This window comes from Sander lucioperca, chromosome 1 (assembly GCF_008315115.2).
Source record: "Sander lucioperca isolate FBNREF2018 chromosome 1, SLUC_FBN_1.2, whole genome shotgun sequence".
In the NCBI taxonomy this organism is placed as follows: domain Eukaryota; kingdom Metazoa; phylum Chordata; class Actinopteri; order Perciformes; family Percidae; genus Sander; species Sander lucioperca.
This window is the reverse complement of record NC_050173.1, coordinates 5,158,675-5,186,174: the sequence shown is the minus strand read 5'-3', so window position 1 is coordinate 5,186,174 and position 27,500 is coordinate 5,158,675. Positions and strand designations below refer to the sequence as shown.

At 42.3% G+C, this 27,500-nt stretch overlaps 2 protein-coding genes and 1 long non-coding RNA gene across 3 annotated transcripts in view; all 3 read left to right on the top strand.

Annotated features, from left to right (window-relative positions):
* LOC116051164 (phospholipid-transporting ATPase ABCA1-like) overlaps positions 1-21,023 on the top strand; it is a 154,072-nt gene extending 133,049 nt beyond the window's left edge. The window contains exons 27-40 of the mRNA XM_036006295.1: positions 5,326-5,515; positions 8,129-8,223; positions 9,219-9,251; positions 9,343-9,448; positions 9,818-9,892; positions 10,759-10,928; positions 13,822-13,999; positions 15,134-15,249; positions 16,139-16,283; positions 17,664-17,787; positions 18,210-18,339; positions 18,751-18,793; positions 19,011-19,073; positions 19,292-21,023. Coding sequence (XP_035862188.1) covers positions 5,326-5,515; positions 8,129-8,223; positions 9,219-9,251; positions 9,343-9,448; positions 9,818-9,892; positions 10,759-10,928; positions 13,822-13,999; positions 15,134-15,249; positions 16,139-16,283; positions 17,664-17,787; positions 18,210-18,339; positions 18,751-18,793; positions 19,011-19,073; positions 19,292-20,962 — 3,139 coding nt within the window. The 3' untranslated portion in view covers positions 20,963-21,023. The remainder of the gene's footprint in view (positions 1-5,325; positions 5,516-8,128; positions 8,224-9,218; positions 9,252-9,342; positions 9,449-9,817; positions 9,893-10,758; positions 10,929-13,821; positions 14,000-15,133; positions 15,250-16,138; positions 16,284-17,663; positions 17,788-18,209; positions 18,340-18,750; positions 18,794-19,010; positions 19,074-19,291) is intronic.
* Positions 21,024-24,137: 3,114 nt separating this feature from the next.
* LOC116067366 (ribonuclease inhibitor-like) lies at positions 24,138-25,264 on the top strand. Its single transcript, XM_031323791.2, has 2 exons — positions 24,138-24,663; positions 24,966-25,264. Exons 1-2 carry the CDS (start codon positions 24,401-24,403, stop codon positions 25,141-25,143), a joined length of 441 nt encoding a protein of 146 aa, XP_031179651.2. The 5' UTR covers positions 24,138-24,400; the 3' UTR covers positions 25,144-25,264.
* A 32-nt stretch (positions 25,265-25,296) lies between these two features.
* Positions 25,297-27,500, top strand: part of LOC118496165 — a 17,000-nt gene continuing 14,796 nt past the window's right edge. Inside the window, exon 1 of the long non-coding RNA XR_004898651.1 lies at positions 25,297-25,374. This is a non-coding gene — a long non-coding RNA (uncharacterized LOC118496165). The remainder of the gene's footprint in view (positions 25,375-27,500) is intronic.

Sequence of the window (27,500 nt, the reverse complement as noted above, 5' to 3'; positions counted from 1 at the left end):
TACATAAGCTTTCTATGAAGACAGACACTAGGGTTGGGACAGGGACAGACACTAGGACTGAAACAGAGACAGACACTAGGGCTGAGACAGAGACAGACACTAGGACTGAAACAGAGACAGACACTAGGACTGAAACAGAGACAGACACTAGGACTGAGACAGAGACAGACACTAGGACTGAGACAGAGACAGACACTAGGGTTGAGACAGAGACAGACACTAGGGCTGGGACAGAGACAGACACTAGGGCTGGGACAGAGACAGACACTAGGGCTGAGACAGAGACAGACACTAGGACAGAGACAGACACTAGGGCTGAGACAGACATTAGGGCTGGGACAGAAACAGACACTAGGGCTGAGACAGAGGCAGACACTAGGACTGAGACAGACACTAGGGTTGAGACAGAGACAGACATTAGGACAGAGACAGACACTAGGGCCGAGACAGAGGCAGACACTAGGACTGAGACAGACACTAGGACTGAGACAGACACTAGGGCTGAGACAGAGACAGACATTAGGACAGAGGCAGACACTAGGACTGAGACAGACACTAGGGCTGAGACAGAGACAGACACTAGGGCTGGGACAGAGACACAGACAGAAACTAGGGCTGAGACAGAGACCGAGACAGACATTAGGGCTGAGACAGGGACAGACAGGACTGATCCAATTCTTCCCTGATACATGCTGATTGAATCGGGTTGTGATGCTCTATTGTGATTCCTGACATATTGTGACTTGAGAGTGTTGAGTATATTGGGATTTTATTTTCCTCCTTTAACAAAAACTAATGATGTTGTCCCTGTAGGTCCATCCTGACGGGTCTATTCCCTCCGACCTCTGGTACCGCCTACATCCTGGGCAGAGACATCCGGACGGAGCTGAGCGCCATCAGACAGAGTCTGGGAGTCTGTCCTCAACACAACATCCTCTTCAGCATGTGAGTCTCCAGCACCACTCAGAATCTCATAGTATAGTATGTCGGAAAAATCAACCTGGGAGTCATCTTGGACAGCAACTTCTCGTTTGAAAACCACATCAACCAAATAACCTGGGCTCTCATTTCTAAACGTGGCGTACGCACAAAACGGGGCTGTAAATGTACGTACGCCACTTCCCACGCAAAGGTAGTGATTTATAAAAAACAAACTTGACGGGAGAATGTGCGGTCCTCCACGCAAACTCTGACCCATGCGTACCCACAATTTGGAGACAATGGGAATTGGCGACGCAGATGGTGAGGTGGTGAACTGAAGTCAGACTGCAGAAAGTAAATGTTGGAATAACGACTACTCGTAATATTTTCCTGTATTGATGCCTCACGCACATTTTTTCACTCCATATCATCCACGTTACCATGAAGATTAAATCCAGCAGTGTTATTTGTGCTTGTACTGAGTGATAATTGTTCCATAATCACCTCCAACTCAAATCTTTAATAAAAATGCGTTCTTAATATTTAATCGCCACTGTCTCATCGTCACATTGTCTGCTACGGAGCGCAGGCGGCCCGACTGCATGGAATACAGGATAGCATTTAAATACCCTAGCATTAGATAACGGCAGAACACAGTGTAAATAACACAGAGCTTTCACCATTGCAGCCCCCTCCCTCTGGAACTCCCTACCCATACACATCTGTGACTGTACTGACCTGGACACATTCAGAACACACCTCTTCAGATTAGCTTTCCACATCCAATAGTCTTCCATTTCTCACCTGATAGTTACTGATTTTATTGGTTTTAATTGCTTGTGCTTGTTTTATGAGTTGGTTTTTAATGTGATATATGTGCTGATTTTACTGTACAGTGTCTTTGAGTACCATGTAAAGCTCTATATAAATCACATGTATTATTCTTATGATTATGATAAAGTGATATTATGGTATGTTGCTGGCAGGCTGACGGTGGAGGAACACATCTGGTTCTACGGCCGACTCAAAGGTTTGTCGGAGCAGCAGGTGAAAGACGAGATCGAGCAGATCCTGCAGGACACGGAGCTGCTGCACAAACGCAGCGCCCGGGCCAACACGCTGTCTGGAGGCATGCAGAGGAAACTCTCGGTGGCGCTGGCCTTCGTCTGGGGGTCAAAGGTCGTGATCCTGGACGAACCCACGGCCGGAGTCGGCCCGTACACTCGCAGAGTAATCTGGGACCTGCTGCGCAAGTACCGGCCCGGTAAGGCAGGAGAGAGGAACAGAGAAAACACGTTATTCTTAGGGGTGCATCCCTAGTTATTCTAGAGCTGCAACTACCTGTCTCCCTTCTCTTCTAACTGTGACATAACTTCCTGTTTCCTGTCAGGGCGGACCATCATCCTGTCAACGCACCACATGGAGGAGGCGGACATTTTGGGCGACCGCATCGCCATCATCTCCCACGGGAAGCTGTGCTGCGTGGGCTCATCTCTGTTCCTGAAGAACCGGCTGGGGACAGACTATTACCTGAAGCTGAAGAAGAAGGAACTGGAACCATCGCTCAGCTCCTGCAGGAACTCCAGCAGGAACTGCTGCACTGTATCCTTCAACAAGAAGGTACGCACGCACGCGTGCGCACACACACACACACACACACACACACACACACACACACACACACACACACACAGAGATATATATTAGTATTTTAACACAGTATTTTGCTCTCTCTGTGTAGTAAAAGTTGGATATTTTGAGAGAAAACAGTTGAATATTTTGAGTACTTTACCACAGTATTTTGCTCTCTGAGTGTAGTATTTTGGGTGTAGTAGCAGTATGTAAATCATTGTGTGTGTGTGTGTGTGTGTGGTGTGTTTCAGGAGGAGGAGAGCAGCGAACATGAAAGTGAAGCTGCTGCCATCGGTGAGTGGAACGTTCACCTTCAGTTGCTCGCTCACACACACACACACACACATACACACACACACACACACACACACACACACACACACACACACACACACACACACACACACACACACACACACACACACACACACACACACATGCATTCGGAGGCGGAGACCATCAGAGTTGTCTGAGACCATTAATGGAGGACGACTGCAATGAGTCTGAAGGAGATCCTGGTACAGTACCACTTCACTCACAACAGATGTTCAGTACGAATACTGGGACTTCGTTACCAGTTCCTAAATGACGATACAAATTTTATAAAACAAAAGGTTAAGACAACATTACGACACAAACATTAGTATGTATGTTCCAGCTCCGGCTACCTGAGGCATCTCTGTGTAACGGAGAGTTTTTCCTGTGTGTCTCTACGAAGTGTAACGTTAGACAGCCAATCACAGACGTTATTAGATCTTGGTAGAAGCATGCTGCGTGCTGATTGGCTCACTGACACTGACGAGATTTACTCCTTACCGTGGGTTTCCACAGGATGCAGAACGTCTGCAGACCGGCTCCGCTGCTGAACGGCTGCGTGCTCCGCCGTCCGTCAATACCCACCAGGTCCGGATTTGTTGTGTAACGGCTGCGGCCAGCCGACCACGAGATCTCGCGAATTCACGTATATTTGCGCGATATAACAGGATGTAGTTTCTATAAACAGAACCACAAACCCAACAACAGTTTGTTTCCATCCAGATGAGTAGAGGGGAAACTACTCTGAGCTGTGTTTTCAAGGTGTAGTGCAGGGAAATATGACCTGCCGTGAGCACGGTGTATTTTATTTTGAAAAGTAACCGGATGTTTTATTTTGTTTCTGTGCTCGACTTCCTGTCCCTACTATCTGAATTGTGCTGAATTGCTGCCGAGCTCTCCGTCGTCCATCAAAAATAGAAGCTCTGGGTATCTGCTCCGGAGGGCTGGGACTGACGGAGCTGGGACGGAGTCGGGACGCAGACGTTCTGCAGTCAGTGGAAATACACACACTGACTTTAATGGAAACCTAATGACTCCGACGACGTTCTGGAGACGTTCCGCATCCAGTGGAAATTGCTGGTTAGGGATTGAATGACGAGGCATTTTCCAATATGTGATATTTTAGAGGCAATTCGGTCTGTACCTAAAAAGTCTTACATTGGGTACCCAGTCCTGCTTATGAGACATCCAGACCATTAGGATGAACATCATAATGTTATCTAACATTTGAACCCTAACACATTGTTTGGTTCTGACCCGTCAGAGACCCGAGAGACAGACCGGCTCAGCTGTTCAGACAGGAAAGGCCCGTATCAGGTGAAAGGCTGGAGTCTGAAGCAGCAGTTTGTGGATCTGATGTGGAGACGATTTCTCAACGCTCGCCGCTCCCTCAAGGGCTTCTTCGCTCAGGTACCCTCACATGTTTATATATGTTTATATAATCAGATATGGACTGAGATATTAGATACATATATAAATATGTACTGTATGTATAATGTATTTAAGTTTCCTGTAGGTGTGTGCAGTTTTTAGTTTTCCTGTGTTTTGCAGATTGTTCTCCCGGCGGTGTTTGTGTTCATCGCGCTGGTCTTCAGTCTCATCGTCCCTCCGTTTGGGAAGTATCCGAGTCTGGAGCTGCAGCCCTGGATGTACGAGGACCAGGTCACCTTCATCAGGTAACGGTCCCCAAAAACACCTTCACCAGGTACACAACTGGCTAAAACTGTCGCTAGTTAATGTGTCTGTCTGTCCGTGTGTGTGTGTGTGTGTGTGTGTGTGTCTGTGTGTGTATGTGTGTGTGTGTGTGTGTCTGTCTGTGTGTGTATGTGTGTGTGTGTGTGTGTGTGTGTGTGTGTGTGCGTGTGTGCGTGTGTGTGTGTGTGTGTGTGTGTGTGTCTGTCTGTGTGTGTGTGTGTGTGTGTGTGTGTGTGTGTGTGTGTGTGTGTGTGTGTGTGTGTCTCAGTGATGATTCACCCGGAGACTCCAACATGCAGAAGTTACTTGGTGTTCTGTTGGACGCGCCAGGCTTCGGGACTCGCTGCATGGACGGACATCCCATCCCGTAAGAAAACATGGCTTTAATAAATCTAAATGTGTAATAACATAAATAGGGATGCATACAAACTGAACCTGTTTTTAAAGATCTTAGGGTGTGATCTACTTTAGACTTAACTTGAAGAGAGTTGTTTCTGTTTATGGAGTTATTTCGATGAGGGATTTGTGTTTAACATCTAATGTTTGTTCTTTAAGATCAAATTCAGATTCAGGGTCACTTTTGATAAGAGGACACATCTGTTGATGCACAGATTACAGAAATAAAGGAGGTTGTAATAATTCAGGAAAAAAAGTGGTAAAAGGATGATGCCCTAGGACGTTCAAGAACTGAATATATTCCACAACATTCTCCCATATCTTTACCCTGCTGATTTCCTGTCCGTCTCTTATCTCCGTCCCCAGAGAGGCTCCGTGTACGATGGGCGATGACGACTGGAGAACTCCAGAGGTCCCTGGAAGCATCACGCAGCTGTTCAGCTCGTCCAACTGGACGATGGACGACCCGTCTCCGGCGTGCATCTGCAGCTACGACGGCCAGAAGAAGATGCTGCCGGACTGTCCTGCTGGAGCTGGGGGGCTGCCACCGCCAGAGGTATATATATATATATGTATATATATATATATATATATATATATATATATATATATATATATACACACACACAGTGGGGCAAAAAAGTATTTAGTCAGCCATCAATTGTGCAAGTTCTCCCACTTAAAAAGATGAGAGAGGCCTGTAATTTTCATCATAGGTACACTTAAACTATGAGAGACAAAATGAGAAAAAAAAATCCAGAAAATCACATTGTAGGATTTTTAATGAATTTATTGGTAAATAATGGTGGAAAATAAGTATTTGGTCATTAACAAAAGTTCATCTCAATACTTTGTTATATACCCTTTGTTGGCAATGACAGAGGTCAAACGTTTTCTCTAAGTCTTCACAAGGTCTACACACTGTTGCTGGTATTTTGGCCCATTCCTCCATGCAGGTCTCCTCTAGAGCAGTGATGTTTTGGGGCTGTCGCTGGGCAACATGGACTTTCAACTCCCTCCAAAGATTTTCTATGGGGTTGAGATCTGGAGACTGGCTAGGCCAGTCCAGGACCTTGAAATGCTTCTTATGAAGCCACTCCTTCGTTGCCCGGGGGGTGTGTTTGGGATCATTGTCATGCTGAAAGACCCAGCCACGTTTCATCTTCAATGCCCTTGCTGATGGAAGGAGGTTTTCATTCAAAATCTCACGATACATGGACCCATTCATTCTTTCCTTTACACGGATCAGTCGTCGTGGTGCCTTTGCAGAAAAATAGCCCCAAAGCATGATGTTTCCACCCCCATGCTTCACAGTAGGTATGGTGTTCTTTGGATGCAACTCAGCATTCTTTCTCCTCCAAACACAACGAGTTGAGTTTTTACCAAAAAGTTCTATTTTGGTTTCATCTGACCATATGACATTCTCCCAATCCTCTTCTGGATCATCCAAGTGCTCTCTAGCAAACCTCAGACGGGCCTGGACATGTACTGGCTTAACCAGGGGGACAAGTCTGGCACTGCAGGACTTGAGTCCCTGGCGGCGTAGTGTGTTAATGATGGTAGCCTTTGTTACTTTGGTCCCAGCTCTCTGCAGGTCATTCACTAGGTCCCCCCGTGTGGTTCTGGGATTTTTGCTCACCGTTCTTGTGATAATTTTGACCCCACGGGGTGAGATGTTGCGTGGAGCCCCGGATCGAGGGAGATTATCAGTGGTCTTGTATGTCTTCCATTTTCTTATAATTGTTCCCACAGTTGATTTCTTCACACCAAGCTGCTTACCTATTGCAGATTCAGTCTTCCCAGCCTGGTGCAGGTCTACAGTTTAGTTTCTGGTGTCCTTTGACAGCTCTTTGGTCTTGGCCATAGTAGAGTTTGGAGTGTGACTGTTTGAGGTTGTGGACAGGTGTCTTTTATACTGATAACAAGTTCAAACAGGTACCATTAATACAGGTAACAAGTGGAGGACAGAGGAGCCTCTTAAAGAAGAAGTTACAGGTCTGTCAGAGCCAGAAATCTTGCTTGTTTGTAGGTGACCAAATACTTATTTTACTGAGGAATTTACCAATAAATTCATTAAAAATCCTACAATGTGATTTTCTGGATTTTTTTTTCTCATTTTGTCTCTCATAGTTGAAGTGTACCTATGATGAAAATTACAGGCCTTTCTCATCTTTTTAAGTGGGAGAACGTGCACAGTTGGTGGCTGACTAAATACTTTTTGCCCCACTGTGTATATATATATATATATATATCTTCTCTGAGAGATTTAATATCATATATTCTGTACATTAAAGCAGCCATATTATGCTCATTTTCAGGTTCATAATTGTATTTTAAGGTTGTACCAGAATAGGTTTACATGGTTTAATTTTCTAAAAACACCATATTGTTGTTGTACTGCACCGCTCTCTCTCACTGCTGCAGATCCTCTTTCAGCTGGTCTCTGTTTTAGCTACAGAGTGAGACCTCTTTTCTTCTTCTTCTTCTTCTTCTGTACTATCTTTGATTGCACTGCACATGCCCAGTAGCTCAGATGTAGATCATGTCAGCTAGCTAGCTCCATAGACAGTAAAAGAAAGGCTGTTTCTACAACTTCAGTCAGTTACAAGGCAGGATTAGCTGGGAGACTTCTAAATGAGGGCGCACATGGAAGTAGTTCTTTTGTAGATTATGGTGAACTTGTGTGTGTTGTAGCAGTGCTTTGCTATTGAGAATGAGTTAGCATGCTAGCGTTAGCATGCTAGCATTAGCCATAGCGTTAGCATGCTAACGCTACGAGCTAATGGTTGCGGTTAGCCTGCTCGTTTCGGCTTGTGATGTCACAAGCCGTGCCGATTTTGAACAGCTCACCCAGAGACTGAAGGCAGGACACATTCAGAAACCGTATCTCACTCTAAACACCATGGATGGATTTTTTTCAAAGTTTGTATGAGTGTGGAAGCACCAGAGACACAAAATAACACCCCAAATCCCAGAAAAAGTGATTTTTTCACAATATGGGCACTTTAATGTATTATGTATATTAATATAAAGTTATGTTCTCTATATTAATATAAAGTTATATTCTGTATATTAATATAAAGTTATATTATGTACATTAATATTAAGTTGTGTAGATTAATATAAAGTTATATTCTGTATATTAATATAAAGTTATGTTTGTGTTCAGATGAAGCTGAGCACCACCGACTCTCTTCAGAACCTGACGGGGAGAAACATCTCCGACTACCTGGTGAAAACATACGCCGACATCATCGGCAAGAGGTGGAACACACAGGACAGATACTGCAGTACATTTACACAGAAAAACACACAAGTACACAGAGTTAATATGCAGACATACACACAAGTACACAGAGTTAATACACAGAGATACACACAAGTACACAGAATTAAAGCAGCCATATTATGCTCATTTTCAGGTTCATAATTGTATTTTAAGGTTGTACCAGAATAGGTTTACATGGTTTAATTTTCAAAAAACACCATATTTTTGTTGTACTGCACCGCTCTCTCTCACTGCTGCAGATCCTCTTTTCAGCTGGTCTCTGTTTTAGCTACAGAGTGAGACCTCTTTTCTTCTTCTTCTGTACTATCTTTGATTGCACTGCACATGCCCAGTAGCTCAGATGTAGATCATGTCAGCTAGCTAGCTCCATAGACAGTAAAAGAAAGGCTGTTTCTACAACTTTGGTCAGTTACAAGGCAGGATTAGCTGGGAGACTTCTAAATGAGGGCGCACATGTAAGTAGTTCTTTTGTAGATTATGGTGAACTTGTGTGTGTTGTAGCTGTGCTTTGCTATTGAGAACGAGGTAGCATGCTAGCGTTAGCATGCTAGCGTTAGCCATAGCGTTAGCATGCTAACGCTACGAGCTAATGGTTGCGGTTAGCCTGCTCGTTTCGGCTTGTGACGTCACAAGCCGTGCCGATTTTGACCAGCTCACCCAGAGACTGAAGGCAGGACACATTCAGAAACTGTATCTCACTCTAAACACCATGGATGGATTTTTTTCAAAGTTTGTATGTGTGTGGAAGCACCAGAGACACAACATAACACCCCAAATCCCAGAAAAAGTGATTTTTTCATAATATGGGCACTTTAATACGCAGACATACACACAAGTACACAGAGTTAATACACAGACATACACACAAGTACACAGAGTTAATACACAGACATACATAGAGTTAATTCATAGAAATACAGACAGTAATACTCAGTAATACTCAGGGACTAACTGTTTGTGTCGTTCACAGTTTGAAGAACAAAGTTTGGGTGAATGAATTCAGGTCAGTCTTTTTAATTCTTCTCTTCTGCTTTTATTTTGAAATCAAACTGTTTCCTGTTTGTCACGTGTCAATCTGTTTTTTCTCTCTGCAGGTACGGAGGGTTCTCATTGGGCGCCAGGAGCACTCAGGTCCTCCCTCCGGCCAATGAGGTCGATGACGCCATCGAGCGAATCAGAAAGATCTTTGAGTTACAGAAGGTAAGACTTTATTCACGTATAAAATGTATTAAATTAGTTTATTATTAGTCTAAGTATTTGACAACATTATGTAAAGGATCCCTACAGAGATAGACCTTTTAGTTAAAGAGTGAGATCCTTTTAGTTTAGTTTTTTACATGGAGTCTGGTGTGTTTGGTGATTTCGGGCCTGTTTCATGTTAAACTAAAAGGATCTTACCTTTTAACTAAAAGGTCTATCTCTGTAGGGATCCTTTCCTTAATGTTGTCAGACACTTAGAATAATAATCTGAGCCTGTCAACGGCTGAACATTTGTACATTAACAAAAAAAGAAACAAAGTTACTCTTTAATGAATTAGATACTAAGCTGAGGTTGTCTGTGTGTTTCAGGGCGCGGCTGCTGATCGATTCCTCGACAGTTTGTCCGGTTTTATTAACGGTTTGGACACGACGAACAACGTCAAGGTAAGACACAGCTGTGATGTGTTTAAAGGCTCTGGGAAAACACAGATTTATAACACACAAGAAAACATACAAAACTGTCGTAGAGGGTTCAATCAAAAAGTTATCAGTGTAAACGAAAAAGAGATTACAGATTACAGAAATACTGATTTGCATAACCACGACAGAACGATACTAAGAAACAAAGTTAATTAAAAACACAAGTTGAAAACATACAAGGGAAGATTTATCAAAACAGTGGTTGCCTAGATACTGTTTATATCTACACATCTTTCTGACAATTTTACTAGACTTCACTTTTTTTAGTGAGGAAAAAATCTTTTATAAACCAAACATTGGCTCAGAATAACAGAATCTGCAGATGTTTTTACAGTTTTCTTTTTTAAAGATAATTTTTTGGGCATTTTTAGGCCTTTATTTGGATAGGACAGCTTAGACTTGAAAGGGGAGAGAGAGGGGGGATGACCTGTAGCAAAGGTCGGAGTCAATCCTGCGGCCACTGCGTCGAGGAGTAAACCTCTATATATGGGCGCCTGCTCTACCAGGTGAGCTAACCAGGCGCCCCGTTTTTACAGTTTTCAACGGTGATCCAGAATGAAAATCAGCAGAATTTACTGTACTAACTGTTTTTCAGATTTAGTTTTTGACACTTTTTTTAATGTTTTTTTCAACTCTTTTTTACGCTTTCAACGCTCAAGTTTAATTTTATTTATTTTTTACATTTGTTTAAAATCTCTGGAAACTCTGTCTGCAGTGTGACCCTGTTTATATCATCATCTGTTTATAACATCATCTGTTTATGACATCATCTGTATCATGTAGAAAGTTTCTGAGAGATGGGAATAATACTTCTTAAACCCTGTCCTCAGATCTGGTTCAACAACAAAGGCTGGCACAGCATCGGCGCCTTCATCAACGTGATGAACAACGCCATCCTGCACGCCAACCTGCCGCCGGGCCGAAACGCCAGTCGCTACGGCATCAGAGCCTTCAACCATCCTCTGAACCTCACCAAGGAGCAGCTGTCACAGGTCGCTCTGTGAGTACACAGGGAGTGCTACAGAGAACACAGGGAGTACACAGGGAGTACTACACTGGTCATAGGGAATACTACACCGCTCACAGGGAGTACTACACAGCTCACAGGGAGTACTACGGAGTACTACACAGCTCACAGGGAGTACTACACTGCTCACAGGGAGTACTACAGAGTACACAGGGAGTACTACAGAGTACACAGGGAGTAAGGTACCCACAAAAAAGTAGGTAGTTAATGATTAACAAATGAGTAACAAATGGTTAGTTAATGATTAGTTACTGATTGACTGTGATTCAAGTGCTAATGATTAAAGCACCCATATTATGCTCATTTTCAGGTTCATAATTGTATTTTAAGGTTGTACCAAAATATGTTTACATGGTTTAATTTTCAAAAAACACCATATTTTTGTTGTACTGCACCGCTCTCTCTCACTGCTGCAGATGCTCTTTTCAGCTGGTCTCTGTTTTAGCTACAGAGTGAGACCTCTTTTCTTCTTTTTCTTCTGTACTATCTTTGATTGCACTCGCACATGCTCAGTAGCTCAGATGTAGATCATGTCAGCTAGCTAGCTCCATAGACAGTAAAAGAAAGGCTGTTTCTACAACTTGGGTCAGTTACAAGGCAGGATTAGCTGGGAGACTTCTAAATGAGGGCGCACATGGAAGTAGTTCTTTTGTAGATTATGGTGAACTTGTGTGTGTTGTAGCAGTGCTTTACTATTGAGAACGCGTTAGCATGCTAACGCTAATGCTACGAGCTAATGTTTGCGGTTAGCCAGCTCGTTTCGGCTTGTGACGTCACAAGCCGTGCCGATTTTGAACAGCTCACCCGGAGACTGAAGGCAGGACACATTCAGAAACCGTATCTCACTCTAAACAGCATGGATGGATTTTTTTCAAAGCTTGTATGTGTGTGGAAGCAGCAGAGACACAAAATAACACCCCAAATCCCAGAAAAAGTGATTTTTCATAATACGGGCACTTTAATTACTGTTAAACAGACTGGTAGTTACTGTTAAATGAATGAGGAACTACTGGGTAGTTAATTAATGAGTCATTAGGAAATGTGTTCATGGGATTTATAGTAATAAAAAGAATATACATGATACAGGATGATTCTCATAATATATTTTAATAATGATATTCACAAAACATTTACATTGACAAACAAGGTAGTAAGGTAGCAAACCTTAGTTAAACACCAAAGAAGGATTGAACATTAGTTAGCTGCTACTTATTAACGAATGATTACCTAACCATTACTTACCATTACTGAAGCATTGTGCGTATCTGCAAATAAAGTGATGCATCACACTAAGTGGTTAATCATTAACAAATTATTTAAGCATTAATTACCATTAGTGAAGCGGTGTGTGTGTACCAGTTAAGGGTAAGGTGTAAGACTGTAAAACACTGTGGATGACAGTAAGGTATATATATATAGCCATTGAAGAGAAATAAATGGTTTTATAATAAAACAAAATCAAAGGTTGAACGTTTTGCCTTTGTTAATAACAGGCACTGAACTCAACACAAACAAAAGAGCATGCTGTCAGCATCGACACACATGAAAACATTTTCATTGATTTAAGTTATACATATTACGTATGTCATGCAGCAATCTTCCAAGGGGGCCATCTTTATGTTTATTTGCCAGCCAATATGTCCATTCATTCGTTAATGATTAACCACTCAGTACCAATGGTAATGAATGCTTAACTAATCATTCGTTAATGATTAACCACTCAATATGATCCATCACTTTATTTGCAGGTACGCACAATGCTTCAGTAATGGTAAATAATGGTTAGGTAATCATTCGTTGATAAGTAGCAGCTAACTAATGTTCAATCCTTCTTTGGTCTTTAACTACCGCTCAACAGCGCACGAAACCCAGGGTGGCAGGATTAAATCATGCCCTGCAGCAGCATACAACTGCTTTTAAGCCTTCAACAATGTCAATGCTACAGAATATATGTTGTTTGTCAATGCAAATGTTTTGTGAATATCATTATTAAAATATATTAAGAGAATCATCCTGTATCACGTATATTCTTTTTATTACTATAAATCCCATGAACAGATTTCCTAATGATTCATAAATACAGTAACACACACACACACACACACACACACACACACACACACACACACACACACAGTCTGTTTATCAGTAACTAATCATTAATGCTTGAATTACAGTCAATCAGTAACTAATCATTAACAAACCATTCGTTACTCATTCATTCCTCATTCATTCCTCATTCATTCCTCATTCGTTCCTCATTCGTTAATCATTAACTACCTACTTTTTTGTGTACCTTATTGTAAAGTGTTACCATGATTATTATTATTATTGGCATTTCTTTAAACCAATCACAATCGTCTTGGGCAGAGCTAAGCTCTGGACGGAGACTCAGATTGGACAGTTGGTCTAGCTAGCTGTCTGGATTTACCCTGCAGAGATCTGAGGAGCAGTTAACCGTAGTCCTCAGGAAGGGAAACATGTATACAGTATAGACTAGAGTAGAAGGGATACAGCTGCAGGGTAGAGGGGATACAGCTGCAGGGTAGAGGGGATACAGCTGCAGGGTAGAAGGGATACAGCTGCAGGGTAGAGGGGATACAGCTGCAGGGTAGAAGGGATACAGCTGCGGCAATGTTAAGTTTAGTTTAGGAGAAAGACTAATTCATTATTAATTAATTTAATTAATATTAAAACACTCCCTGGACATGAACACCTGTTTCCTGGGTGAAAGTATTAAATTATATGTTTGTATTAGCCTAGATTGTGCTTAATTTTACGAACTTCTGGCCGTAGCTGTATCCCTTCAAATACACCAAAACGAGCAGCCTCTCTGCGTCTAACTCTGCCTCCTAACCATCTCCAGGGTAACGACCTCCGTGGATGTCCTGTTGTCCATCTTTGTGATCTTCGCCATGTCCTTCGTCCCCGCCAGCTTCGTGGTCTTCCTCATCCAGGAGCGAGTCAGCAAACCCAAAGACATGCAGTTCATCAGTGGCGTGCAGCCGCTGCTCTACTGGGTGGCCAACTTCTTCTGGGACATGGTGAGACACAAAACAAACGCACCCTCAGAGTGTCTTTGTGTGGCAGATTGTAACTCTATCTGCGACATGTCGAGGCTTGAAACAAACGCACCCTTTCTGTCAGAGTGTAAATTCATCAGGAACATGGTGAGGAACCAAACAAACGCACCCTGACACAGTTTCAGTGTGGAATATTTAAGAAAAAAGTTGGGAAATTGTGAAAATTTGGAATATTTTGAAAGAAAGAAGTCTGAATATTCTAAGAAAAAGAATGTCTTTTGAAAAGTTGGAATCTTTAAAAAAAAAAGTTGGAATATTTTGAGGGAAAAAATATAAATATTTTAGTAAAAAAGTGTTCATGGTCCCAGTGCCCGACCCCTGCAGCATGATGCCTTCAGAGTCCCAAACATTGTATGTAGGGCTGTCAAACGATAATTTTTTTTAATCGCGATTAATCGCTGAATTTCTATAGTTAATCACGATTAATCACATGTTTTATCACATGATTAAAATTCTATTATTAACAGTTTTTAAGTACATATTAACCATAGAAAGCAATTCTTACTAATGTATCTTGATTGGGAATCAAATGAATGCAAAGAAAGTTACTTTATGAACTTGACTTTAAGATTTGTACAAGCTGTGTATTTGTGAAACTACTGTCCCCCTCAACGGCAATGTAAGACGGGTCAGAACATGCCAACCGTAGTACATCTTTAAGACCCGAGTCTTCTGCGATGCTGACAGGTAGTCGGGAGTTTTTGAAAATAAAAAGCGCCATTCAGAATTGTGTTTTCTGCTGTCTTTCTCCATCATGCCTACAGCAGCAGAATGTGTTACAAGGAAGTAAGGCAGCTTGATGATAAGTAAAGGTGCGTCAAAGGGTCAAAATAGTAGCCTAGCTAGATTCTAGTGATTTAAGAACAGCTAAGGGGCGTTGTTAGGCACGACGTGAAGCCGAGTGAAGTGAAAATAAATTAATAAATGGCGGCATGCGATTAATGCGATTTGAAAAAATTTACGCGTTAATGCTGACAGCCCTAATTGTATGTAAACATATTTTAATGTTTTGACCCTAAACGGCCTCCTGTATATATCTCTGCAGTGTAACTACATGTTTTGACCCTAAACGGCCTCCCGTTTATGTCTCTGCAGTGTAACTACATCGTCCCGGCAACGCTGGTCATCATCATCTTCATCAGTTTCCAACAGAAAGCCTACGTCTCCTCCACCAACCTGCCGGTGCTCGTGCTGCTGCTGCTGCTATACGGGTCAGATACACAGTACTACACAGTACTACACAATACTACACACACTTTTAAAACAAAAGAAAAGAAAAAAAGCTCCGTTATAAAGATATGGAGCGGAGGAGACTATCACGGAGAGGGGTAACCAGACTCTGAGAGGGGTAACAACTAGACTCTGAGAGGGTAACAACCAGACTCTGAGAGGAGTAACAACCAGACTCTGAGAGGGTAACAACGAGACTCTGAGAGGAGTAACAACCAGACTCTGAGAGGGTAACAACCAGACTCTGAGAGGGGTAATAACCAGACTCTGAGAGGGGTAACAACCAGACTCTGAGAGGGGTAACAACCAGACTCTGAGAGGGTAACAACTAGACTCTGAGAGGGGTAACAACCAGACTCTGAGAGGGTAACAACCAGATTCTAAGAGGGGTAACAACCAGACTCTGAGAGGGGTAACAACCAGACTCTGAGAGGGTAACAACCAGACTCTGAGAGGGGGTAACGACCAGACTGATAAATGATGTTCAGGGAGCTTTCACAGCAGCGTGGCTGCAGTGTTTCTCTATTTTTCTTAGTTCAGTTAATCCCATTGCAAGACCACCAGCAGCATACTACTACTAACGTAACGATAGCCTCTCTGAGCACGTGCAACGTTGATGCTGTCATGCACGCAGCGCAAGACTTCACAAGGGGGTGGGGCTGGAGGCAGCTGGTCTGGGTCCTCTTTAAAAAATACACTGTCTTTTGGAGAAAAAAAATGTATTTGGATTTAATCTACCTGGGCGGGTCTCAACATACCTGGACGGTCTCATTCTACCTGGGAGGGTCTCAATCTACCTGGACTGGTCCAAGTAGAACCTATGTGTGGGAAACCCTGGTAATGAGTAGTGTGTGTGTGTTTGTGTTCCAGCTGGTCGATCACTCCTCTGATGTACCTGGCGTCGTTCTTCTTTAAGATCCCGAGCACGGCGTACGTCGTCCTCACCAGCATCAACATCCTGATCACCATCAACTGCAGCATCTCCACCTTCATCATGGAGCTGTTCGGGAACAACGTACACACACACACACACACACACACACACACACACACACACACACACACACACACACACACACACACACAGACACACACAGAAACACACACACACACACACACACACACACACACACACTGAGGGAAAAATACTGAATATTTAAAAGAAAGTTTTTAATTTAATTTTAATTTATAACTCCAGCTGACTGTCCTGTACACTGGCTCCTTTGAGCTCGTTTTAAAGGTCCCAAAGCATGAAATATTCACTTTATGAGGTTTTTTAACATTAATATTTGTTCCCCCAGCCTGCCTATGGTCCCCCAGTGGCTAGAGATGGCGATAGGTGTAAACCGAGCCCTGGGTATCCTGCTCTGCCTTTGAGAAAATGAAAGCTCAGATGGGCCGATCTGGAATCTTGCTCCTTATGAGGTCATAAGGAGCAAGGTTACCTCCCCTTTCTCTGCTTTGCCCGCCCAGAGAATTTTGCCCACCCATGAGAGAGAGAGAGACATCATGGCTTTCAAACGAGCAAAGTGGCAGTTGGTCAAGGCCACACCCCCACCCTCCACCTTGCCCCCCCCCTCTCTCCTCCTCAATAGCTACAGACACAAAAATGGCACATAATAAGGAAAGCTCATTGTGGGACTGGCTCTAGTGGCTGTAATTCTTCACCAAGGCTGAATTTAGGGAAGGAGAATTCAGATACAGTATTAGGGGACCACTAAAGTCTATATAAAAGAGAATTCAGATACAGTATTAGGGGACCACTAAGGTCTATATCAAAGAGACTTCAGATACAGTATTAGAGGACCACTAAGGTCTATAAAAAAGTGACTTCAGATACAGTATTAGGGGACCACTAAGGCCTATTTAAAAGAGACTTCAGATACAGTATTTATTAGGGGACCACTAAGGTCTATTTAAAAGAGACTTCAGATACAGTATTAGAGGACCACTAAGGCCTATATAAAGGAGACTTCAGATACAGTATTAGGGGACCACTAAGGTCTATATAAAGAGACTTCAGATACAGTATTAGGGGACCACTAAGGTCTATATAAAAGAGACTTCAGATACAGTATTAGGGGACCACTAAGGCCTATATAAAAGAGACTTCAGATACAGTATTAGGGGACCACTAAGGTCTATATAAAAAGAGACTTCAGATACAGTATTAGGGGACCACTAAGGTGTATATAAAAACATCCAAAGAGCACCATGTCATGGGACCTTTAAACACTTCTAAATAACCAGGGGTTTTTAAGGAGGTTTTTAAGGTGTCCAACCACACTCACGGTCCCCTGGTGCCAGGGCCCCTCGTATCATCCACCACGGGAGCTAAGTTCAACCCAAACCCAAGCCCTAAACGTGTGTGTTAACTTCCTGTTGTTATTTTAAGGAGATCGGAGGAATCAACATCATCCAGAAGAACGTCCTGCTCATCTTCCCTCACTTCTGTCTCGGCCGAGGACTCATCGACATGGTGAAGAACCAGGCCATGGCCGACGCCCTCCAGAGATTTGGTAACACATGCACACACAGACACACAGACACACACACACACACACAGACACACACACACACGGACACACACACACACACACACACACACACACACACTCACGCACACAGACACACACACACACAGACACACACACACACACACACACACAAAGACGCACACACACACACACACACACACACACACACACACACACAGACACACACGAACACACACACACACACACACACACACACACGCACACAACACACACACGCACGCTTATTTTCAACTCAGGTGAATATGTGTCTTTGCATGTAATTGTGCTGCTGAATCAGGGTGAAATGTAGGCGGTGTGAACACATACACCACCATTTTATGATTATTTTGAAGTTTGTTCCGCTCTTCCTGTGTTCCTGGCTTCTGATTGGACGCTGTGAACAGGTGAGAACAGGTTCCGCTCTCCTCTGGAGTGGGACATGGTGGGGAAGAACCTGTTCGCCATGGCTGTGGAGGGAGTCGTGTTCTTCATCATCACCATCCTCATCCAGTACAGATTCTACATCAAACCCAGGTACACACTCACAGACACACACACACACACACACACACGCACACACACACACACACACACACGCACACACACCCACCCACAGACATAGACACACACACACACACACACACACACACACACACACACAGACAAACTATTTACTGTTGTAAAATGTAGTAAAGTAGAATACTTCAAACAAAACATGCTTAAGTACAAGTAAAATTACAGATGTTAAAAAGAAACACACACTCCATCTTCCTGTTTAACACTGAGCTGTGATGCACCTGTTCGTCCTCCTGGGAGCAGCAGAACAAACCTTTTATTAAAAAGTAAAAATAAAAGTCCCAGTTTGATGCAAACAGTACTTCATGATCTCAGTGTCTGTCTGTCTGTCTCTCTGACCCGTCTGTCTGTCTGTCTGTCTGTCTGCAGGCCGATCTGTACACTCACCAAACTGGGAGCGCTGGGAGAAGAGGCAAACACACACACACACACACACACACACACACACCCTCTCTCTCTCGCTCTCTGAGTCTGAGTCAGTGATAGAGTGTAAAGAGTCCTGAGAAACTCCTGTTAGGATCTGACACTATAAATCCAACTGAATTGAGTAGTAGTATTAGTAGTATTAGTAGTATACAGTTGTTGGTTCAAAGCTCTCTGACCTGTGTGTTATGTAAATGTGTCTGCAGGTGTTTAAGAGGAAACAGAAGCCAGCGATGGACCGACTGTGTGTTGGGATTCCACCTGGAGAGGTGAGACTCGTCACACATCATTAATAAACATTTAGAATAAATCAAACCTTCACTCATAAACATCAACTCTGTGTGTTTCTGTCTAGCATTAAAAAAATATTTGAATGATTGAGATTCTTGCTGCGTGCCAGGAAAAAGTCAAATCCAACTTACATAAAACATTCCAGTGTGTGTTTGAGGGAATTGCTAAAGCATGAAACTCAACCCTTCTGATTCAGATGTTCACAGAGATCTACATCACAAAGGGAGGGACTGCAGGGGTCAATGATGAACATGAGGTCAGACAGATTGAAACAGCATCCTGGAAACCAGACGGACCAGAAACAACAATCAAACAGGAAGACATCTTTCAAACCCCACCTGGAAGAAATGAACCAATCAGAACAGTGATGACAATGGGAGTGGCTGGCATCGGGAAAACAGTCTTAACACAGAAGTTCACTCTGGACTGGGCTGAAGGCAAAGCCAACCAGGACATCCAGTTCACATTTCCATTCACCTTCAGAGAGCTGAATGTGCTGAAAGAGAAAAAGTACAGCTTGGTGGAACTTGTTCATTACTTCTTTAGTGAAACCAAAGAAGCAGGAATCTGCAGGTTTGAAGAGTTCCCTGTTGTGTTCATCTTTGACGGTCTGGATGAATGTCGACTTCCTCTGGACTTCCTCAACACTGAGACCCTGACTGATGTTACAAAGTCCACCTCAGTGGATGTGCTGCTGACAAACCTCATCAGGGGCAAACTGCTTCCCTCTGCTCGCCTCTGGATAACCACACGACCTGCAGCAGCCAATCAGATCCCTCCTGAGTGTGTTGACATGGTGACAGAGGTCAGAGGGTTCACTGACCAACAGAAGGAGGAGTACTTCAGGAATAGATTCAGAGACAAGAAGAAGGCCAGCAGAATCATCTCCCACATCAAGACATTACGAAGCCTCCATATCATGTGCCACATCCCAGTCTTCTGCTGGATCACTGCTACAGTTCTGGAGGACATGTTGAAGACCAGAGAGGGAGGAGAACTGCCCAAGACCCTGACTAAGATGTACATCCACTTCCTGGTGGTTCAGTCCAAAGTGAAGAACATCAAGTATGATAGAGGAGGTGAGACAGATCCACATTGGAGTCCAGAGAGCAGGAAGATGATCAAGTCTCTGGGAAAACTGGCTTTTAAGCAGCTGCAGAAAGGCAACCTGATCTTCTATGAATCAGACCTGACAGAGTGTGGCTTCGATATCAAAGCAGCCTCAGTGCACTCAGGAGTGTTCACACAGATCCTTAAAGAGGAGAGTGGACTGTCCCAGGACACAGTGTTCAGCTTCGTCCATTTGAGTGTTCAGGAGTTTCTGGCTGCTCTTCATGTCCATCTGAAATTCATCAAGTCTGGAGTCAACCTGCTGTCAGAAGAACAAACAACAACAACAACAACAACATCAACAACATGTTTTTACCAGAGTGCTGTGGACAAGGCCTTACAGAGTCCAAATGGTCACCTGGACTTGTTCCTTCGCTTCCTCCTGGGTCTTTCTCTTCAGACCAATCAGACTCTGCTAGGCCTGCTGACAAAGACAGGAAATAGTTCACAAACCAATCAGGAAACAGTCAAGTATATCAAGAAGAAGATCAGTGAGGATCTGTCTGCAGAGAGAAGCATCAATCTGGTCCACTGTCTGAATGAACTGAATGATCGTTCTCTAGTGAAGGAGATCCATCAGTCCCTGAGATCAGGAAGTCTCTCCACAGATAAACTGTCTCCTGCTCAGTTGTCAGCTCTGGTCTTATTGTCATCAGACGAAGATCTGGATGTGTTTGACCTGAAGAAATACTCTGCTTCAGAGGAGGCTCTTCTGAGGCTGCTGCCAGTGGTCAAAGCCTCCAACAAAGCTCTGTAAATGTGATTTATTCATCATTAAATACTCTGATATCTTTTAACAGTAGTTAAATATAAATCGCTTGTTTCCTTCCTGTCGTCTCTCCAGACTGAGTGGCTGTAACCTGTCAGAGAGAAGCTGTGAAGCTCTCTCCTCAGTTCTCAGCTTAGAGTCCTCCAGGGGCACAACTACCCAGTGTCAGAGGGGTATGCAGCAACAATTTTGCCGCCCTCCCCCCCCCCAAAAAAAAATGTGCCGGACATCATCATGTATGGGCTTTAAATAATAAAGGTTTATTTTAAAGTATATCAGCGACATTAACAGTTGCCCGGTTGCCCTTGGCAACCAAATTGTGACAATTGGCAACCTAATCATCACCCCTGGTTGATGTGATTTGAGTGGTGAGTGGCTTTCCATCTCTGTCTGCACTATTTTTCCCCCAAAAAGGACACAGTGAATGGACATTTAGTTTTGTGTGGTCTAACTAATAGAACTCCTACCTGATGTCATCACTGATCTCATCTCTACCTGATGTCATCACTGGTCTCATTTCTACTTGATGCCATCACCGACCTCATGTCTGTCTCATTGACTCCTTGCCTGTTTTCTTCTCCACTAAGACATATTGTCAAACAAACATTATGTAATAGATTTTTCATTAGTTTTTCCATGTTAACAATATTAAGAAATGAACTTGTTGGTATCAAGTGGCTCCTCCTACACTTCCACCTAATGTTAGACCTACCTGTTGCCTTCCCATCTTTCCTGATCCACCATCCTCACACCTGAATGAAATGAACTCGCTGTTAAATATAGCAGCCTAAATTCTTAAATCAGCCTAGTGATGGCATCAGATAAGACAACTAGTATGCAGCAAGTTTGTGCTGCTGTTGAAATTACATTCACATTTTGGATTTTATATATATATATATATATATATATATATATATATATATATATATATATATATATATATATATATATATATTTATCAGTTGTTATTTTACCTTATATATAGATATAGACATAGATATGTCATGCTTGGGATTGGTACCATAGGGTTTAACCAAAATCTAAATGTAGCTATCAGCAACATTAGTTTGCATTAAGTTAGCAAACACTAGCCAGTCTGTTAACATGAATATTTGCAAGCCTCCAAGTTTGGTAGCAAATCTCTGCATGATTCCATGGTAAACCAGAGTAATTGCATTAGTTATGTTTTCCAGATTCTTGTCATTTATTGTACATGCTACCTTATATTTACCAGTTTTCAGCTCAGCAACCTCAGTTTTGTATATTCTAAGCTAGCTGTAAACCCCATAGACAGTAAAAGGTAAACCCTCATTCGGCTGCTACATTCCCAGTGTTAGCAAACGCTAGCTAGTCTGTTAACATGAATATTTGCAAGCCTCCAAGCACAGTCACACTTTAAATCCTACCTGTTGCCTTTCACCATCTACTTATTTAACTGCTGTCGCATCCCTTTACATGTCATCTCCTTTTTCCTCTTTCTTTTTCTATTTTTAGCCCCCGACAGCTGTTTTGCTTTATCCATCTTTTTCCATAGACGACAACTCGCTACTCGTACCTGTTTGCTCGGCACTCACAGCGCCCACCCGCTCCACCCCCCCCCCGCTCCCCTCTCCCTCTTCTATGTCAACATTCTATGATAGAATCTTATGAGACAGGGCGCCTACTCTAGCCTGTTAGTCCTCTAAAATGTTATATAATAACATTGAGGAAATGCAGAAATGATTTAGAAACGCACAACAGCAGCTACATACTATAGGAAATAACAATCTGGAGTTAACTGTTACTGGAATAGTTTGGATCACATCAGCTGTGCCACTGACATGTCAATAATGAAGTTTGTGGACGTATAGTAGCTAAATCAAGCAGTTTGGTGTTTATATGTGCGGTAGTTATTACATTTTGGAAAATTCCACGATTTTTACTGTGACAAAGCTAATGTTGGCTTAAGATGACTGGCTCACTAACATTTAACAGGGAGGGACTAGAAATCATCTCTGTTGTTTTTCTTTATTTTAATAGCGAATTGCCCCACAATATGAATACAGTTTGATTATAACTTGTATTTAGTTGGAAACCGTTGTTGTATAATCGCTTTATTACACAAGAGGGTTTGATTTAACGTTATATTATCACTTCAGTCATGCTTACGAACCAGCGCCTCGGTCCTAGCCGCAACACTGTTGTGCCAATAATGACGTTAAATCAAACCCTCTTGTGTAATATTGCTTAATTCAGTCACGATTAATCATTACGTTTCCAACTTGTTTAGAGTAGAGCAGCAGATATTTAAACATGCTGAGAAGGGATTTCATATACTGTATCACCAAAAGTCCAGACTCAAAATATAAATCATTATTATATCGTAAAGCTCGAACTGTGGCTGAGATTAAGAACCTATTTTTCTTATGTGAATTTGTTGCGATTAGTTATTGTGTTTCCAACTTGTTTAGAATAATATAGCAAGAATTTGAAAATGTTTAAAATGGATTTCATATTCTCTATCACCAAAAGTCCAGACTTAACATATAAACACAAATGTTATCTGTCTTCTTCATTACCGTCTCTCCAACAAAGCTCTGTAAGTGTGATTTAATCATCATTAAATACTCTTATATCTTTCAACAGGAGTTAAGTAAGGGTTAAGTCCATTAAAACCTGACAATGGACACCTCGAAGGGCATTAACCCGCTTATACCATGGTCACTTGCCAAATAACATATTATATATATAGTTTATATTTGAATTCGAAATCTAAAGTTTTTCCAAACAATAACTCTGTTTCCCTGGTTACGCCTGAGGGTTGGACTAATACCTGGAATAATCATTCCCATCCTATAAGGTTCTTATGCAATGCAAACGTTGTTCACTCCTCCAGGACATAGGAAAGACCTTAGATACGACTTGCCTCCCTTAGCAACGGGAGATATTTATAGTCCGCTCAGCTCGTAGAACCCTTCAGCTCAGCTACGAGCCACAAAGCTAATGCTATGCTAGCAAGATCCAAAGTCAATAACATTGTGTACAATTGGCAATCTGTAAAAATAATTTGACAGTATGTTGAACAACAAGACAAGCGGATCAGCCATGTCATTATCCCCAAAACAATATAACGACTTTTACAAACAATTTGATCCGCAATGTGTAATGTTACTGTTACCTGAAGTAGTAACCTGAACAGTGAACGGGATGTGAGATATCGTTATTCGCTGTGAAACTGTCAGTTCAGAGGAGCAGTGTAACTTACTTCTTGGAGCTTGTGTGTTAGCGCCATCCTGTGGTGTTCGGAGGACGAGGCACAGAACACCACACAGTGGTGGAAATAAATAACAGATTCACCTTTCCTTTTTGTTTTAATGTAGCACATTCACTTAGAACAGTAAACAGTCAGTTTCACTGGAACTCCTTTACTAGGTGTCACACTTTTTTATGGACACCCTGCAGCCAATCAGAATCGAGTATCACCCAGACCATGGTATAAATATAAATAACTTGTTTCCTTCCTGTTGTCGCCTCAGACTGAGTGACTGTATTCTGTCAGAGAGAAGCTGTGACGTTCTGTCCTCAGTTCTCAGCTCTGAGTCCTCTAGTCTGAGAGAGCTGGACCTGAGTAACAACAACCTGAAGGATTCAGGAGTGAAGCTGCTGTCGACTGGACTTCAGAGTCCACACTGTAAACTGGAGATTCTCAGGTCAGGATTCATTAACCCATTCGACTGATGACCATTTAAAATCTGATTAACTTTAGTTGATAAACAGCTAATGTGTAGCTTTGTGTCTGCAGATAAACTTCGGCAGTAGTTATTAGACTCAGAGAATTACTTTACATGATGGTTTTTCATCACATGCTTTTGTTGTTGAATACCACAGATGATTTTAAAGATGTATTCTAAATCTGGACCAAAATGTACCTGGACCACAAACAAACCAAAAACAAACACATGGCTCCACATGTTGACAGAGGGTTCCTGTGTGTTGTTCTGTGTGTTTGCAGTCTGTCAGGCTGTCTGATCTCAGAGGAAGGCTGTTCTTCTCTGGTCTCAGCTCTGAGTTCCAACCCCTCCCATCTGAGAGTGCTGGACCTGAGCTACAATCATCCAAGAGACTCAGCAGTGAAGCTTCTGTCAGCTGGACTTAAGGATCCTCTCTGGAGACTGGAGACTCTAAGGTAAAAACACTGATGAACAAAAAGGAGATATTTGTGTAGGAAGTTTTAAAGGAGAACATCTCCAGGAACTAAAATGATAACTCCCTTTGTTAATAAACAATGTAGTTTGGACAGATATCTGTATGTTAAAGGAACTCTCCGTGGTTTTTCCCTCTTTAATCAGTTTCAACTCGACAGAGAAAGGTCCAGGACAGGTTTAGCCTATCTTAGCACAAAGCAATGTGCTTTCTATGCTGTGAGAAGAGTGTGTGGATGAAGCATTAATCTACTCTTTCAGCAGACTAGTTAGCCAGAGGTTTAAAATGTCAGTTTCCGTTGCTGCATGGCTCATGTGATTGATCAGAGACGTACACTGACGTCTGGACCAATTATTTCTCTAAGTTCCGCTTGTGCTGGGAAAGTACCAACTCAAAAAGTCCCTCAAAACTCTCTTTCCTAGTCCCTGCGGTGCAAACACAATATGTGTGTGAGAGTGATATAATGTTGATGTTTCTCTACAGAGAAAGGTCCACTGTTTCACCAAATGCTTGTTATTGGGGAAATTGTTGGGTCTCTGTAAATGATAGTGTGGCAGTGGCGCCGGCAGCCGTAATCCTGTTCGCTACTGTGCGTACATTTTTTTCTATGAGACACTCATCTAATGATAACAAAGTGTAGTCTGTTCTGCTATCTGTTATGTTCAGTTATATTTTCCTCATTATTGATACGTTATTTCACCCACAAGCCATCCGCTATTAATCAGAATATTCATTGTTATGACTTGATCTGTAGATCAGAGGTGGGCCTTCTCTGCTGGCCAAGAGATTCAGTCAATTATATTTTTTATAATTTTATAAAAACCTATATATTAATTTCTAAAATAAATATATATAGTTATCAATTTCATATGTATTTTATATATTGTATACGCGTTTGTTTACATTTTTAGATGTAAAGTTAATGAAAGAAAGGTGGATGTACTTTTTCTTCACATGATGAGCAGCTTTTGGTTTAGTTTAATGGATTTTTCAGCATTTTGGTGAAATGATTTTACAGCTATTACCTCTGGCTTTAGGTCAGTTTTTCAAGTTTTTGAACATTTGAGTTAAGGCTGAGCTCTGTGTAATATAGGGGTTGGGCAGCAGGGAGGGGGTCGTTGTCTGGAGGCGGGAGTCTCTGGGTGTCAGGGTTGGAGACCTGGGTAAAGGCTGTGGAAGGTGTGAACTGCTAGTGTTGAGGGAGTGCCCGGTATCTACCGAACGAAATACCAACACGGATTACGGTGCCACTTAAATGTCTGCGTTGCGCTCTGATGATCCAAAACAGACGTTAGAGGCAACAGAAACATCGCTGCATGTCACGCTAGTAAACACTAATAACACATTATACAGCAGGTAATGTTAGCCTACCATTAGCTACATTAGTAACTGGATTAAAAACGGCTAAATTGCTGACAGCTAAATGGTGTAGTGTGACTGTATTTCACTGTAGAGGATTTCAACAGCGGGACGTACAACCGTCTGCTGCTAAAGCTATGAGCTAAAAGACTCAAACTAGCACTGGTCACTGCTGTTGTCTGAACAACAACCGACTGTTAGCTATCTGTTGTGGAATTTTCTCTCTCTCACACACACACACACACACACACACACACACACACACACACACACACACACACAGCTGATGGTGTCGCTGTGACTCAGCTGTTCAAGTCACAGAGGCTGGTTTTACAATGTAAGAGACTTCACCTGTTTAATCGGCCAATAGAGAAGTCAGCTGGTGATGTCAGCTAAAAACTATAGAAATTAAATGATCAATAATCCATTTTATTTCTACGTTACAAACAAGCGTTTTAGTCGGAGTGGAGCCTCAACAACTTGAAAGGACGGTAGTGTTATATGGTGGAGCGAGATAGAGAGAGACTGAAGAGAGGGAGCACCCAGCGGCATTAGAACAAAGCTGTGAATTAGAGAAATAAAATGTGTTTTCGCCTTCATCTCTAGAAACGCAACTGTAGAGAGAAGAGGAGCTGGTAGTTCTCCTCGGAAAAGAGACAGCAGCTCCACTGGCAGCTAAATATGGATCTGAGGGATCCCCACTATAAGATCCCCACTATAAGATCCCAACATTACAGGAGGAGGATTAGGATTGTACAGTAACTATATTATACAAAATTGTTAAGTATTACCGTATTTTCCGGACTATAAGTCGCACTTTTTTTCATACTTTGGCTGGTCCTGCGACTTATAGTCAGGTGCGACTTATATATCAAAATATTTATAATTTCACGTTTTAAAATGTTATTTCATGCTGAAAACATTACCGTCTAAAGCCGCCAGAGGGCGCTCTAGGCAAAAAGAAACTGCAGGTGACTGCAGGTAG

Excerpts from the sequence above, each read along its gene's own strand:
- LOC116067366 (XM_031323791.2), top strand. The coding sequence starts at position 24,401 with ATGGACACCCTGCAGCCAATCAGAATCGAGTATCACCCAGACCATGGT. Across the intron at positions 24,664-24,965 it reads TGTAAACTGGAGATTCTCAG|TCTGTCAGGCTGTCTGATCT; the intron begins GTCAGGATTCAT and ends GTGTGTTTGCAG.